Source organism: Pomacea canaliculata, linkage group LG12, assembly GCF_003073045.1.
Source record: "Pomacea canaliculata isolate SZHN2017 linkage group LG12, ASM307304v1, whole genome shotgun sequence".
Classification (NCBI taxonomy): domain Eukaryota; kingdom Metazoa; phylum Mollusca; class Gastropoda; order Architaenioglossa; family Ampullariidae; genus Pomacea; species Pomacea canaliculata.
The window spans coordinates 6,404,807-6,420,500 of NC_037601.1; the positions used below are offsets into that span (position 1 = coordinate 6,404,807).

The window sequence follows — 15,694 nt, forward strand, 5'->3', positions numbered from 1 at the left end:
GATGATTCTTAAGAAGTCGGTGGAACTCTGACATTAACTTCCACACAGGAGATAATTCTGACCTATTGGTGAAATTCTCGTCATTGAGTTTAATATAAGCTCTGTTTCTCGTCTTATGAAACCTAAAGTAGAAGTTGTTATTTATTGCTACATTCTTTTGAAGACATGGAAAAGAACAAAAGCTGAGGAAAAGGCGAAGTTAACAGGGATACAAATCCAGCCAATTTAATTGTGCTAGAAGTTAAAAAAAACAAAAAAAAAACAACAAAAATACCCAAAAAACCAAGAAAAACAGTGCGTTATTGGTGAGAGAAAAAAAGAAAAAAGATAACTGTGTTAGGAGTAATAAGCTAGAAATAAGAAAGAGATGCAGTATACAAAATAAAAGACAAGAAATTAGAAGAAGCAAAGCATTTAAAAAAACCAAAACCGAGAATGCAGTCCAGCTGCGTCATTAGATAAAATGACCTTGTCCAAGTGTATCCGTGAATGTAAAAAAATTCGTTGTATAAGGAGATTGATTACACATAATAAATATACACTTAAAATAAGGTGTGTAAAGATCCCGTAATCACCCCGTTCAAAGCGCACAATTACATAAAAAAGCAACCCCTGCACTTGTCCGTCAGAGTATCACTGATGTAAAAAAAAAAAAGAGAGAGAGAAACTAAATAAGAAAAAAGGTTGAGTGGGAATATGAAAACGTGCACTGAGATGAGAAGCCAAGGAAAATATAGACCCAAACTGGACGTTTAAAGGAAGAGACATGCTTTAAGGATTAGAGGCTGAAAGAGCGAATTGTCAGCTTGCAGGTTAAAGTTGTGATCTGCGGCTCAGCTGAAAACGAACTGAATCAACATGTGCTGTCGAGGCGTAGGTGTTCTACAGGGTCATTCTCAAACAGCAAATACTCAACTGTTTTGTAGGGCACCTTGGGCAGGAGTAGACAAAAAAGAAGCAGGAGACAAAAATTGCTCGTACGCATGCACGCACGTCCTTCTAGCATCAGTTCTAGGAAAGTGGTTTATGAAGGTGTAATGCTGTATACCAAGAATAGTACTGTAAATGTTTAATAAGATTATTTCACAGCCGAAATGCACGACAGATACAATATCTTGACTACGAACAAAACCAACAAGAGCTGCGACCAAATCAACAATAGTAAAACAATAATTCTTTCTCCTAAGATTTCCTAGTTCTTTTTACAGTTTTCATACGGCTGTTAACCCTCGTTATTGCATCACAAACTTCTTTTTAACAACAGCGCTTGTTCCTTCCTGGACTTGTATACACACTGTAAACCTGGCCCACCTGTGCGCCCTTTCAGTGCACACCTGTCCTATGAAGGCGCCGTCCGTGTGAATGAATAGTAGTTGGATAACAGGTTACAATTTGTATCCATAACAACATGCCTTGGCGTGGATAATTGTTGGGAGAGCGTGTACGAATATCACAGTGGGTGAACAGTTTCATGTAGCCCTCCCTAGAATCTCCTACACACGCACAAGCGACAGCAACACAAACACGTGCCGCATAATCATGGAGATCAACCCTTCCTGTCGCCTAGTGAAACCATTCATATTTCTCGAAACATGTTTCAGCCGTTAAGTGGCAATGTTTGTCTGTCCGTCTGTCTGTCTGTCCATCCATTCATAATGTGGGGTGTATGAGAGAGGGAGTTCAACCACACACACACAAGGTGCTCACCTACGACAATGCTGTATGAATCAGACTGGATCTTGCAGGCACCCACTCCACCATTCTCCACCTCGAACTGTGGCAGGGTCACACCCTCTCGAAAGATGACTGGCACTGGGTGCCACTTGAACACCACGTTCTCCACACTGTAGCTGTCTGTAACATGAACACTCCGCTTACACAGAGCAAATATATGTTCGCTGGCTTACATTGTAACTGAAACAATTGTACAATCTATTTTGAAATTTTATGTAGATTCCTCTTATTAATTCCTTTTATAACTTATTAATAGCAAGTGGCCTCTGGTATACAGTCGGACTTAGATTGCTTACAACATCTTTATTTTTTCTTGGTTGTACTTGAAACTACACCAATGAATAAATAAAAGTTTCCGGATTTACATGTGATAATACTGGATTTCTGCTTGTTGTTTTTTCATATGTTTTGTGTGTTTCAATGCGTGAAAAGGGTTTAACCGCCAAAGGAAAAAAATTGGCAGTTGAGGGCGGGTCATGTTGGATATAAAACTTATTTACTTACAGTTACCAAGATTCCTAAATAAAGGTCTAAAACATATTTACTTACAGCTGCCAAGGGATAAGGAGCAAGTTTGCACATCGTGAGGATATTTACTAAGGTGCAAGTCACAACTTGCAACTGTTGAGATTCTGTAGTGAAAAAAAAAAATACTGTAATAGTTCTCCGATTGTTTACTCTTATTAGCGATTTGTTTGTTCTTTGAAAGTTATGTCAGTCTCAAATGTAGTTTTTCACTATTTAACACAGTGTTGTATAGTTTACAAAATATCGCATCTTCTTTGCCATCTTCCGGTGATGGCCTAAATGTGGAATATCTAATGAGTAACAAAAATATCTGATGATCAAATATTGTTCTTAAAATATTGGGGCAGAAAGCGTACAGAAGGTATCACTACTGGAGGAAGAAAAAGTTATAATGAAGGAATGAAAGAAAATGAAGAAGACAAGGAAAAGAAATGAGAATGACAGTCGAAAATTAGAAAGCCAGGCAGTTAGGTCGACAGTCGGGCAGAGAAGAAACAGACTGGCAAGTAGATTGAGGAGGAGAAGAAAACAGTAATTATGAAATTACATCTGCAGGGATGCTTTTCGGAGTTTCTAAGCACTCGTCCAAGAGAAAGATTGGCATCCAGACAGAGAAGGAACAGGATACAGAGAAGAAACAGACAGAAGACAGAGAAGAAACAGATGAACAGAGAAGAAACAGACGGTTGACTCACCTGGCACTAGTAGCCACCGTACCATTCCTATAGATATGCAACAGGCGGTTAGGCATCGTGACGTCATGTATCTTGGAATCCTTGCCGTTAACGAGGTACAGGTCTGGCAGCCAGAAGGAGTCGATCAACCGGGTATCCACCTCTAGTCGCTCCAAGCCCTCCATGGGGGAACCGTCTCCCGAGGTGTTGACGGTCGGGGCCGGTGGGGTGACTGTGCCGTTGCCTTGCTGCTGGCCGGAGGTGCTCCTACTCGTCGGGTTGAGGGTGCCGTAGCTGGGGTGGAGGTAGGCCGCCATCACTTGGTCGTTCCATACCAGTCGCTTGTCCACCCACCTCTGGCGGAGAAAAACGGTCATGGAGTATTCCTGCGAGGGACGAAGAACATCTGACATTATTATCTGCGTTGAAGATCCTTCTGTAGCTTTGAGACCAGCCATGGCCGTTCAGTGAAATAACGACATATATACGATGCATGCAGACGTGAGTACAGCGATCTGACTGTCAGTGGGGAAGAGGATATATATCCTAAAACAAAATGTTTCGCCTGAGATAAAAGTTCTGAGTGAAGACAGGACAGACTGAGGTGCACTGAGAAAGACAGTTTCGCTGGTTTCAAGAAAAAGTGGGAGATTATCGTTAATGACCTGTAAAACATGCAGTTTCTAGCCATTTATAAACCCTATAGAAAGTGAAGCGCCGACACCTCAAAACAAAGTCCATAAACGGCTGCTCAGTTGTTTGCACTTTATGCCGTGCCAGCAACTAAGGCGAGAAAAAGTAATGCTTAAAAAAGGTGTAGACCCTAAACCGCCAGGTGATATGATAACATCCTTAACAACAAAAGCCAACACAAGGAACAAAATTATAAAACGGTATGAAAAAAGGAGTGTTGTGGCTGTGGCCTAAAAACCCACCAACAAACCAGAACCTAAAAACCAAAATCTAACAGGACATAAAACCTTAAATCTTATAATAAAGCCATATGCTCTTTAAAAACGAAAAGATAGCTGCATAAACAAGAAAAATAAAGAGACTGCTGTCAATAACACTGCTGGTGGACACACTGGATACCAGGACATGTAATTAAAACATGCATAGCAAAAAAAAAAAAAAAATAAAATAAAAAAAAAACCATACACTTTGCATACGACACAGGCTTTTTTACAGGTACTAACAAAGAACTCCAAGATCTTACCAGCAGACCTTAAGACAGTTTGAACACATACTCTATGAAGACCAGCACTGACAAGAGCATAGTCACGATCATTGGCAACAGTGAAGCAGTGATCTACACGAACGGGGGACATCTGGAAGAGACAAGCAGCTTCAAGTACTGCAAGGACGGCAGCTCCACAACAGATGCCCTCATGAAAATAACATCAATAGCGGCGAAATCCAAGCTAAATAGGATCTGGCATAGCTATAACATCAGGTTTATTATAATGTACATTCTGTAAGAAGCCTTTGTAGTACCGACCCTCTCTACGGGTGTGAAACATTGATTCTGCTCGCCGACACGGAAAGGAAAATCCAGACATTCGAGAGAAAGATCCTGAAGGGCTACTTAGGTCTCATACAGAGAACATAAAACCAACAACTTTGTACGAAGCACGGTTTCTCATACTCGCAGGACGCCAGGAACTTGCAACAGTCAAGCGATGTTAGCTGGTCTGGTTTGGTCATGTTATGATCCGACACGACACCTTATCGACGATCGTCATGCGGCACCTTGGAGACAGGTCGACTCTGCTCACTGTCGACCAACATAGGCGGGAGTGGCGGGCCCAGTCAGCTGCCACATCTATATCCATGTGATCCCCCAAACAACGGTTCGACTGACCTTCATCCGCCTCCAGCCGAGCGAGTGACTGAGGGATGAAGAGGTTGAGTGTGTGGCTGCGCGTGCGTAGATGATGGGACGCCAGAGGGCATTACACAACATATCTATCTCAGTGTATGTCTACCTTAGCTGTTTCAGTCTTCAACCGGTGTTGTGGTTTCAGTTGATGTGGTGATTGTGTAACGTGGTGCAGTGTTGCGGTGGTGACGTACTGTGTTGTGAGGTCGTGCGACCTGTGGTAACATCACGTGCTCTTACCATCGAGGTTTCCGTGACGGAGTTGAAGCTAAGAACGAACAACTGAATCGTCACTTCCGTTGGAAAATCTGGAAAAGGCCAAAGGAAAACGTGGTAATATGGAAATATCAGAAAGAGAAATATTTTCAATTAATATTTTCTTCTCCTTAGCCTGCTGTTGCCTGTCTGATTTTCGTCTTTAAACATCAAGAAACTTGAGAAAATTGAGATGTTCTTTCTCTCTATTATTTAAGCTGTAGATTATAAGTTTCAAATTTTGTGTAATGAATATTTTGAAATAATGAGTTGAAACCGATGATGATGATGATTATTATTATGATCATGATGATTTCCTGGACACTATGCAGTTATACAGACATCCAACATACCGTCTTCAAAGTTCGGCGGAATGCTGTTGTCGTATGAATTATTGTTCACCAGACTCTTGATTATGTCTTCTCTGAAAAATAATATAAAAAATAGGCATGAACAGATGTTGGCAAACAACTATGAAAACTGCATTCGTGTTTACGGTGATAGTGGCAAGTTTAGCATTTTTTACAGTGTTTGTGCCAGGTTTGAGAGAGAGAGAGTGAGAGAGTGGAGGGATACGGATGTACGGGACATGAAATTAGGTGACGATAGCAGGTCATGAGATTGTAGAAAAATACTAAAACTGTGTAAAGGCTGAACGAGAAGAATAGAAGGAAGAAAAGAGGTAAAAGTTTAAGGTCAAAATTCTTTAGTTTAGTCACGGCAGAACCAATGAGCTGTAGGTGGTTCACTATATCTAGGGTACGGTATTTAGAAATCGAATCCGAACTCTTTCTCTCAGCCAGGCATTATCTTTCGTGATTAATAAAGTACCCGTGGCTTCTGGGTGGGCAGGCCTCTCTAACCAGGGACATTTGTGTGTAAGTCGAGCGCACAAATCTTCCCTAACAGAAAGAGGGGAACCTCCCCCAGCCCCTGCCGCCAAGAGTAATGGCCCGTGTGAGTGACGCTAAATAGGGCGACTTCTCCTAAATCTCGCCCTATGTTAGTTGTAAGCGGAGAGAGAGAGAAGGGAAAAAAACCTACCAAAACAAAGGCTGATTGTGGATGAAATACAGGCGTGCAATCACACAAATGAACTACTGTGACATTTGCCACTTACATCCAGTCTGATACACACTGCGAGACGGACACCCGGTCGGCCGGCACAAAGGACGGAGGGACGAATAAATAGAAAAAGAGAAGTAGGAGCGGCCTAAGTAGACTGTTCAATTCTAGGAATTTATACTCTAAAGGCCAACCAGAGTGCAACATTTTTTTCTTTACAATCTGGTTCTTTTAAAATAATAATTCCCCAAATGAGTACATAAATATGCTTAATTTTTCAAGATAAAGTATAAATCTTCACACATCGTCATTCTCACCAGCCACTAGAAAAGTAGAAGAAAAATACCCGCTAAGCAGCAGAGCTCAATGTTTGTAATTAGTTGTAACAGTGAGTGTGACTGTTCAACAAATATGTGCAAGTCATCGAGTGCGATGAAGAAACATGGCCCTCGTTGTTGTGTTCAAGAAACCCTTTTTTTCCAGAGAATGAAACGGCTGATTTTGGAATACAGCCCTACACATTTTGAACTTCCTTTAGAAGCTTCGAATGAAGTTACGAAAAAGGTCCAAACCAAATTCATTCGACAGACTGGTAAGTAAATCTTCTCCACATCAAAATCACGACCATTGCAGTCTACGTTGTATAATTGTAGATTCTTTGTTACTAAGTGGGCGCATTTGAGTTAATTTTGTCATGTGTTATTACTTATCTCATTCAAATTCTAATTGTTAATACATGTATACACATTTTCTTATAAGCAAGTATTGTTTCTTAAATACATTTCTACAGAAAACGAAATGTGTCCTTAAAAATTTGATGTGTCTAGACGTTTCTGTGGCTTCCCGCTTCAATCTTTTGATGTACCCATGACATCTTTCTACCCAGATATTTGAGGTTTATTCGTTTTAAGTATTTCGGGTATATTCGGGAATACCTACCCGTTCGCCGAAAGACCTGAACTTATGTGTAACCCACTAACACGCGAAAACTGCTATGTAATCACATTGCGGTGTTGTCCTGGAATGAGAACGGGTAGGGACGGTATTTTACACTGGTTCCCCTTTTGTGTATGTAGATACAAGAGACAACGTTGAGTCGTACTGTAAGCAAACCCTTAAAGAACTAGTAGGGTGCGGATTTTTTTTTCTAATGCAAGCTACAATTTCCCTAAGTCTTGGCAAATACCCTCCTTCCGTTCTCGACATAAACGCATACAGACTTCGTCAGACGTAGACAGAGGTCAACAATAAAGACGTGAAGATTGGAGATATTTACCTTTACGTAGTCAGGGCCTCAGCCAATAGGATTAGGCCTACGTATATACAAACATGACATCACGATTTTGACCTCTTGTGGATGGTGATGTTTGTAAGCGTGTATCTCGGAAGCAGATCTGGAAAATATTGCACTGAGCTCTTCACTAGAAAAAGTTTTCATCCCTAAAACTTTTACACATATCAGTTGTTGTTTTTTCTCTCGTGTGTTATTTCCTGATATCATATGACTTTCTCTGGCTGCCTGCTGTTTACATGCTTTAAATGTACCTGCATTCGCGAAGTACCCCGCAAGCGGTTGGCAGGTTTGACAGCGCTTCAGGGTGTGCTACAAATGCTAGAAGAAAGTGAAAAGGGTCATCACGCCTTGATAGGTTATGCAAATCTTTGTGACCTCTCAGTTCAGCTGAGCTCAACGACATTTCCCCATTTATTTTTTTCGTTGTGTCAGAAGCAGCACACACAAGGTTTGATGGCATGCCTGTGGTTTTTGTCTTTAGTCCGATTACAGAAAGTTGGTCACGTGCTCAGAAAGAGGTCAAACTTATGATGTCACGATTGTCCAGGGATACTCCCAAATTGGCATAAATCCCATCTCTCATTGGCTGGAGCCTTGAGATACTAACTTGATGTCTGTGTTTTGCCCTCATTTTGTGCCTGGGGAAGGTCTTTAGAACAAAAGTGGGTTGTTCACCGAGATTTATACTGACCTCTGCCTAGTCAATAATAACAATAATAAAATACTGCACTTTAGCAGACCTTCTCACCCCTAACAAGGTTTGCTACACACGTTCTGCACTAGACTGCCTTGTGGCAAAGGCTCATTCAGAGCAGGAGGGATAAATCGCAGGTGGCGCGGAATATAATTGGCTATTACAATGACTCTTTTTGACCGAAACAGACTCATCCTTTCTATACAGAACAGTAAACAACCCCCCGGCAAGTCACCTAGTTCCTGCCACCTTTTGTTAAACTGAGACTGGTATGATCTAGAGCGTGGAGTAAACAGCGATGTATTTACTATCAGAGGTTTCTGCGATTCCTTTGTTAGTTCAGTGTCGAGAGAGAGATGATCCTGTACGGCCATCCAAAACTCTGTTATCATGCACGCGCGCACCACCCTCTCCGCTTACAGCGATTTAATAATCATTTCGCAAACGAACACCTTTGTTGTCCTCGGTTTTCTAAATTATTTATTTCACGTCTCTCGTGGATGATGAATATATATCCTCTTTCGGAAAATCGGAATTGGACAGTCACGATGTTATCCTATTTTGCATCTGCAAGCGGCGGTGTGGGGTGGTTGGGGTGGGTGGAAGAGCTACTGTGAAACCAATCGTGACTGACGAACGGTAAATAACGTTCAAGGATGTGCGTGGTGACGATGAGTCATCGGGTACCACCCAGCACGTCCGGCTGAGCAAAAGGGAGGAAACGGAGCCGTAACCGTACCCTCATTTTCGTCAACAAGAGAATGAATGGAGTCCACAGTCGTCTGGTCATGCCTACTGCTCGCACAGTTCCCCAATTCCCCCTTGTTTATCTCCTGCTTCCTGTGCCACCTGCCTCCGATCTTTCTTTCCGCTGTGTGTCCCTTCCTTTCTCGTTCACCCCACCCAACTTTCTCTCTTTCCCCTACTTGTCTCCCCTTCTCTTGCTTACTCATTAGTCGCTCACAGATGGCGCTGAGCACCCAGGACACCCGGACAGGCTCCGAAGCACAAAAACTTAGTCTCCTTATGGCGTGTTACTGAACGTTGATAATTACAGACAACAGTCAGACTGAGAAACAATATAGAAATGATAGTAATGTCAGATTAAGAAATGGCGATCCAATATAATAGCATCGGTCGAAAAATCAGCGCTGATAATACACAGTATCCTAATTAGTGTTGACAATAGACTGAAATACTCAAATACAGCACTGACAATAGACCAGCGTCAGACTGGCAAACAACAGTGATAAAACCCCATAATGAGCAAGGATTCATTGCATTACCTAAACATAAAAAAGAATGAAAAGAAAAAGCAAGCATTAACTAAACATAAAAAAGAATGAAAAAAAAGCAAGCATTAATTAAACATAAAAAAGAATGAAAAGAAAAAGCAAGCATTAATTAAACATAAAAAAGAATGAAAAGAAAAAGCGGTCAGTTATTTTGCCACTAACAAGGGGGCATTCGGACAACAGCAAAAATGGTGAAAACTTATTAGTCCTTACAGATGTTTATTTCAAGGGCCAAGCATCTCAAGGCTTGGTTACTTGAAATATTTATCTGCCGCATGCCATTCAGTTCTTGCGGTTGTATATGTAGGGGTCAGTACTATATAAACTGTGATTTTTAAAAATCTCGCAAAAAAAAAAAAAAAAAAAAAAAAAATGTCAACAACCGAAACAAACCCGAAATTTTGATCTTAGCATACCAACCACTTTAATACTGCTAAAAATTATAAACAAACCACCAGATATATAATAAAAAATTCCGAGCATGAAACACAAGTGGAAGAGTTACACGTTACCCCAACAGTAAGCATGACTCAATTAATTTCATTCAAACTTAATTGTCCATGTAAAGCACAAGACCGGATGTGTAAGGCGTGAGTGTAGATAGTAATATGTGTTGATCAGGGTTCTTTGTGAACGTTTCTATTGTTAAATTTTATATAGCAAATGGGTGTTTAAATGATTCTTTTGGAATATTATTCATTGTCACATCTTTTGTAAAAATGTGTATATAACTTCTCGCATGAGACAATCAAGTTATACTGTAATGTCCTCACCGTTTGATACCTGTGGACAGCAGACACTGGCTTCCGATGACAATCAAAGTCAGCAGGCGCATGAGCCAGGTCCTGATGGCAGTCTCCATGACGATGGTGCGTCTCCTCGGTCAGGTTTGGTCGGAGAGTTCAGCTGGCAAGGTAGGTGCAGCCTGGATGACAAGAACGAGGTACTAGCGTCCAACAGAAAGAACAACCAAGATTCCGAGTTTTGACCAGCTTGTTACAACACTACTCAAGCAGGCACTCGGAAGATTTTATTTACTTGAATAGATGCGCACTAATAGTCGTTCTTGGAGAACTAGGAGCTGTCCTGCAGTACTTGGCTCCTTCACAACTCGCCGAATCTGAGAGTGAAGCCCTGTGGAACCCTCACGACTGGTGAACTTTCTCTACACAGGCCTAACTTAATTTTCCCAGGCGAAAATTATGGCCAACCTTAACGCACCGGTGGGAACAGTCGAACTTATGCACCTTTGTCGGAGATGACCCGGTTCGAACTCTTTCAAAACTTCACTCACTCTTTCCTGCGCAATCCATCACAAGGCAATGCGCCCTCGAAATACCCTGGGGACCCACAGCGGCTCGCTTATTTGATCGTTAACTTTATGTAAGACCCTCTGACAGCAGGGATGGCTGGCAGGCCAACTAAGTCGTTCGGTTGATAAAAAAGGGGTAGACTGCTTGTTACGGACTCCCCACAACGACCAGCCTCTCTTCTGTCAATGCACTGGTCACACCAGCGAACTTCGGAGTCCCTCCGTGAGCCACCTCGACATCGAAGTCGGCGCCGCAAACGTGGCGAAGCTCTGTGCGCCAAATGCGTGTCTGACGACAGGCCTTCAACGGCTTCGCGTTAAAACTGACGGCGTCATCCCAAGGACCTCTCTCGGCGACCTTTTGTGGGGTCGGGGGTAGGGGTGTGGTGGGGTGGTTCGGGCAGATCCTCAAACGGGTGCAACGGCACACGCAATGGATGGCTGACTCGCACCCCAGCGAATCTCCTTTGTGCAGATGTTCACACCCTGGCGTGCACTTGTCGCAAAGAGGCATGCTAATGGGCTCCATGGAATACATTATAATTATTTTTTTTTCACCTGGTAGGAGATTCTGCGGCGGTTTGATTAGTTTGCTCGACAGTTGTCATTGGTTTTAGGATGGCTCTTCGCAGAGACCGGAAATCTCCCTCTGCTCTGTGAATGGATGTTCTGGTCACTGACGGCGAAAGATGATTTGCCACCGTCTTCCATTTGAGGCACCTCTTACATTTCATTGTTTTATTAATAATAAAAATAAAAATAAATAATAATAATTTGTATATAACATTTCTTTAGTGTAGATTCAACGTGCTTTACATAAATGAAAACAAATGACAATCAAATACAGATTAAGAATGCTCACAGCACACATTCAAACACAGATGAAACATATCATACCGATGTATTGCAACAGACAGAAATACAAGGTAAAAATAAAATAACGAAAATTTTGTAACACACTTTTATTTTAAATTTACTGAAAATGGAAAAATACTTTTTTTCATGTCTCGGGGTTTTCTTTAACACATATAACTTAAAGTAAAGTAAGTGTGAGGGGCACTCTTGGAAATAGTTTAAAACATTGTAATATTTTCTTTCAATGTTTTTAAGAGTGCCCTTCACACTTTTATATTGCCTCCCTTGATGTCCGGCCTATTAGTTCTCATGCAAAATGAAAAACTAAAACAAAACAAAACAAAAAAAAACAAAAACAAAACAAAAGAAAAAAAAACCAACAAACAAAAAAAAAAAACAAAAAAAAAAAAAACCAACAAAAAACAAAAAAGAGTCTATAGTTGTGTGTTGAGCTATTCAAGGACACGAATCTCCAGCGACAAAATAATTACAGTCCTCACAACTCAACACGCCCAATGAAAGTGTCTATGCATGTCCAAACAGCAATGGAGACAGTAAACATCAGGGCACACGGTTGTTATGTTTAGTGGGAAGGTACATGAAGATTAGAAATGCTGCGCCGGCACAATAGCAGCGCAAAACAGTTGCAAGACTCCCTCTGTGGAGTCAGGTACCCATTTCCGCCAGCTGAGGTAAGTAAGCTGCGCTACATGGGTGTCGAACCTGAGAGCCTCTCGGTTCGGACATGCGCCAACCACTTGACTATCCATTCACAATGGAAGCCTACAACGAAGTTCAAAGACACCATACAAAACAAATGCAACACAAAAAATGAAGGTAGAATGAAAAATACATTATGCATACAGGACTGAGTGTCTGGGGAATGGAATAGCATGGGGAATTATTTTTTCCGTTATGAGAGGTAATTTTTTTTATAAAGCTGTGTTAAATTCTTGCACTTTTGACGCAGAAGAAAGAGACTGGACCAATGAAATTAAATTAATGGAAACCCCAGAAAGATAACACGGAATGGGCAGTTTTTAATTCTCGAGATCGGTACATCATGCCACCCGCGCTGCCTACCCGCCCTGACTGGCAATGGAGAAGCATAGGACTTGATGCTTGGACAACCCACAGTGATGGGAGCTGCTCACCTGTTGCTATTCCGACACCTGGGACCGGCAGGTGGCGTGATATTTATTTACCTTATTTATTTAAAATCGTTGCTGTGCTGTGACCACAATAAACACATACACACGAAGATCCCCCTCCATCTTTTTATTATACATGTATTATTTTAAATTTTTTGCCTCGAGGAATGACTTGGGCGAGTTCCCTACGCCCAGTGCATTTGCTATGCCCGTAGGGTTCAGTCAACCTGTATAGTCTATGGATAGATCATTAAAATTTTTACTGCAGCTAAACTTTATGGCTTCATAAAAAGAGCGCCTTTTCCAACATCGACTTTCTGTCTCGTGCTCGGAGTCGAAAAAAAGGTGTGTTTTCCTGCGAAGGATACGTAACGCCCTAAAACTCATTGATTTCCGCCATCTTGGCGAGTTTTACTGCTGCTGCTACTGCCTCCGGCGTCGCATTGTGGGTGCACAGAACACCAAATCCCAGAACATCAAATCACCTCACGAAATGTCTGATTGTTTAACAGTCTGTTGATGGCAAGGGGGGAGAAAAAAAAAAAGGAAAATGTGGAGTAATCGTTATAAGTTCATATTCCTGAATTGTTGGATTTGTATTTGGCTTGACTCGAGTTTAAATATAGTTTGTTTCGAGCAATGTGTGATTCTAGTTGCTTGTATGTTGGTGTTCATGCGTCCATATATGTACCGCCAGACGAACGCCACAAGAAACGAGTACACTATATATGAGAAACATTGCAGATTTGGACGATGTCGTATCAAACAGAACGAAAGACAGAGGGAGAGAGAGCGACTGGCACCGCCGCTACGTTTATCTCCCCCTTCACATGAAATGTCGTGCCCCCGTTGTCGAAGATGAACTGTCAAGCTTCCAGGTTAAAGAACGTATACCAATATTTTTTTTTTGCTGCACTGTCATCATGCACGAATATGCTTCACTCTAATGAAGCGATAGGTCAAAAGATGACAGCACCACAGGTGGGAAAGGTAGCGGAACAAATCAAGCAATGAAGCAAGCCAGGCGAAGCCAAGTACCTGCAGGGCCATTAAATAAGTTCGCGCAATACCGTAACGACCTCTTCTATCAACCGATTGAACAATCTGAGCTGAAAGTCGTGAAAGTCTTAGTTTACTCTTTACCAGTGACATCAGGGGAAAGAAACTTGTGATGATTGCTTGACATAGACCTAAACCCCACGCGTATCCAGTTTGCAGTCGTCGGTGTCAGCTCCGCGCCAGTGAACAGCTGAGTACTCGATCTTACCTTGCCGACAGACTAGAGAGGTCGGGTGTTCTGTCGCAAGCTGAAATGCTTGTGAAACATGGCGCAGCTAGTCGTCAATAGTAGGTGCAGCTGTGAGCATACAGCTTTACGACTAGAAACTAATTCTAAACCGGGCAAATGTCGAATGTTAGGTCAAGTCTGGCAAAGCTGAGTGTGACGGTTACAGGAAACCAGTGGGTTCGGGACTTGAAACTTTAGTCAACGTGCTGTTCATCTGTTAGATAATACAGTTGGCAAAGCATAACTGGAACTGTGAGACTTTAGAGGTTTGATGAACTTAGCTGGGTTGCGCTGGTGTCTGAGCTGAGAGGCGAGCTGGTTGGATACCCGAGAATCGGTACCCGACTTCATAGATGATTGTGGGAAGGAGAGGAGATGGGCACCACCCTCACCTAAAGATGGCCCCGAGGAAGGTATCTAAACATCGCTACCCAACGACCAGAAAAAAGAAAAGACACTAGCGCACGGTGTTTGCACGCTGGTCTTGTATAATATTCAAGTGAGAGAAATATCTTGTAGCGGGGCATAGATGTCGTGTCTCTTCCAAGCAGAGACTTTGATAAAAAAAAAAAAATAAATAAAAATAAAATAAAATAAAGAAAACCATCTCGCATGGGACTGCTTCTCATGTTCATGTTCTATTAATCCCAATATGCATTCTGAGTGTAGACAAGGCATTTATCTGCCAAAGCATCTGGTTGGACATGACAGATCTTCAAGTAAAATCCACCGAGCTGTATAGGGAGCATGTAACACGATTCTTAACACGAACAGAAAAGCAGACGATAGAAAATACACAATAAAAACTAGAGGAAGGGGTCACAATCGTGATGATTACATCTAAAAGGGAAAACTCTGTTGGGTAAGGTGAGGGCACTTAATCTAAGAAGGGCCGAGGCAGGGTGTGTCGGGTTAAGGTTGGGATGAATTCGCTGATTTTTCCACCGCCCAACTGCAATATTCCAACACTATTTTTGTTATTTTTACCGCTTAAAACATTTTAAAAGCGAATGCAAAAGTTCTTTGTAATATCCAAGATCTGTTTCACGGATCTGTTTCAGAGTAATTTACATGATCTCTTTCGCAAACTTAACAAATAATTTAAGAACAGACTACATGTGATCACCACACACACACACATTCTTGCATTTAAATGTGAACAAAATGCAGATGGCTGGTGTTGGGGAGATAAACAGGTGGGGCTCCGACTACAAAACTAGGAAAGACACAGGAAGTCGTAGAGCTCGTTATGCAGTACGTGGGCGGCACAGGTCGATGTGTAGACACGAGGTAGCAACTTACATCGCCCAGATCAGCATATAAAAAAGTCCCATCTACATAAAGCACTCTCTGTTCTGAGTTCTCATGCAGGGATGGCCAGTATTCTTTAACTCAAGGGTAGAAGACCACCCATCAGGTGACCTTACCGAAGCCGGATTCGCGAACCCCCATTTCTGAATGCTTTCTTCAAAACAGGTTTACATCGTCTTGACCGCCATTAAAATTGTTTGCTTACACGCTGTAATGTTATGGCTAACCAGCATGATCTGTGAATAAACGTCTGTGACGATATTTGAATGAATATCAAGACTGATCATCCCATCGTCAGTGACGAAAGGGGATATACATTCAGCTCCACATCCCCGTGCAAGATATTTACAAAACAGCTT

At 41.9% G+C, this 15,694-nt stretch overlaps 1 protein-coding gene across 1 annotated transcript in view; it reads right to left on the reverse strand.

The window, feature by feature from the left end:
* LOC112553225 (glycine receptor subunit alpha-4-like) overlaps nt 1-13,647 on the reverse strand; it is a 29,065-nt gene extending 15,418 nt beyond the window's left edge. The window contains exons 1-6 of the mRNA XM_025220314.1: nt 10,192-13,647; nt 5,424-5,494; nt 5,056-5,123; nt 2,958-3,322; nt 2,284-2,366; nt 1,708-1,854 (exon numbers count right to left, since the gene is read on the reverse strand). Of these exons, the coding sequence (XP_025076099.1) occupies nt 1,708-1,854; nt 2,284-2,366; nt 2,958-3,322; nt 5,056-5,123; nt 5,424-5,494; nt 10,192-10,280 (823 nt within the window). The 5' untranslated portion in view covers nt 10,281-13,647. The remainder of the gene's footprint in view (nt 1-1,707; nt 1,855-2,283; nt 2,367-2,957; nt 3,323-5,055; nt 5,124-5,423; nt 5,495-10,191) is intronic.
* Between the last annotated feature and the right edge of the window lie 2,047 nt (nt 13,648-15,694).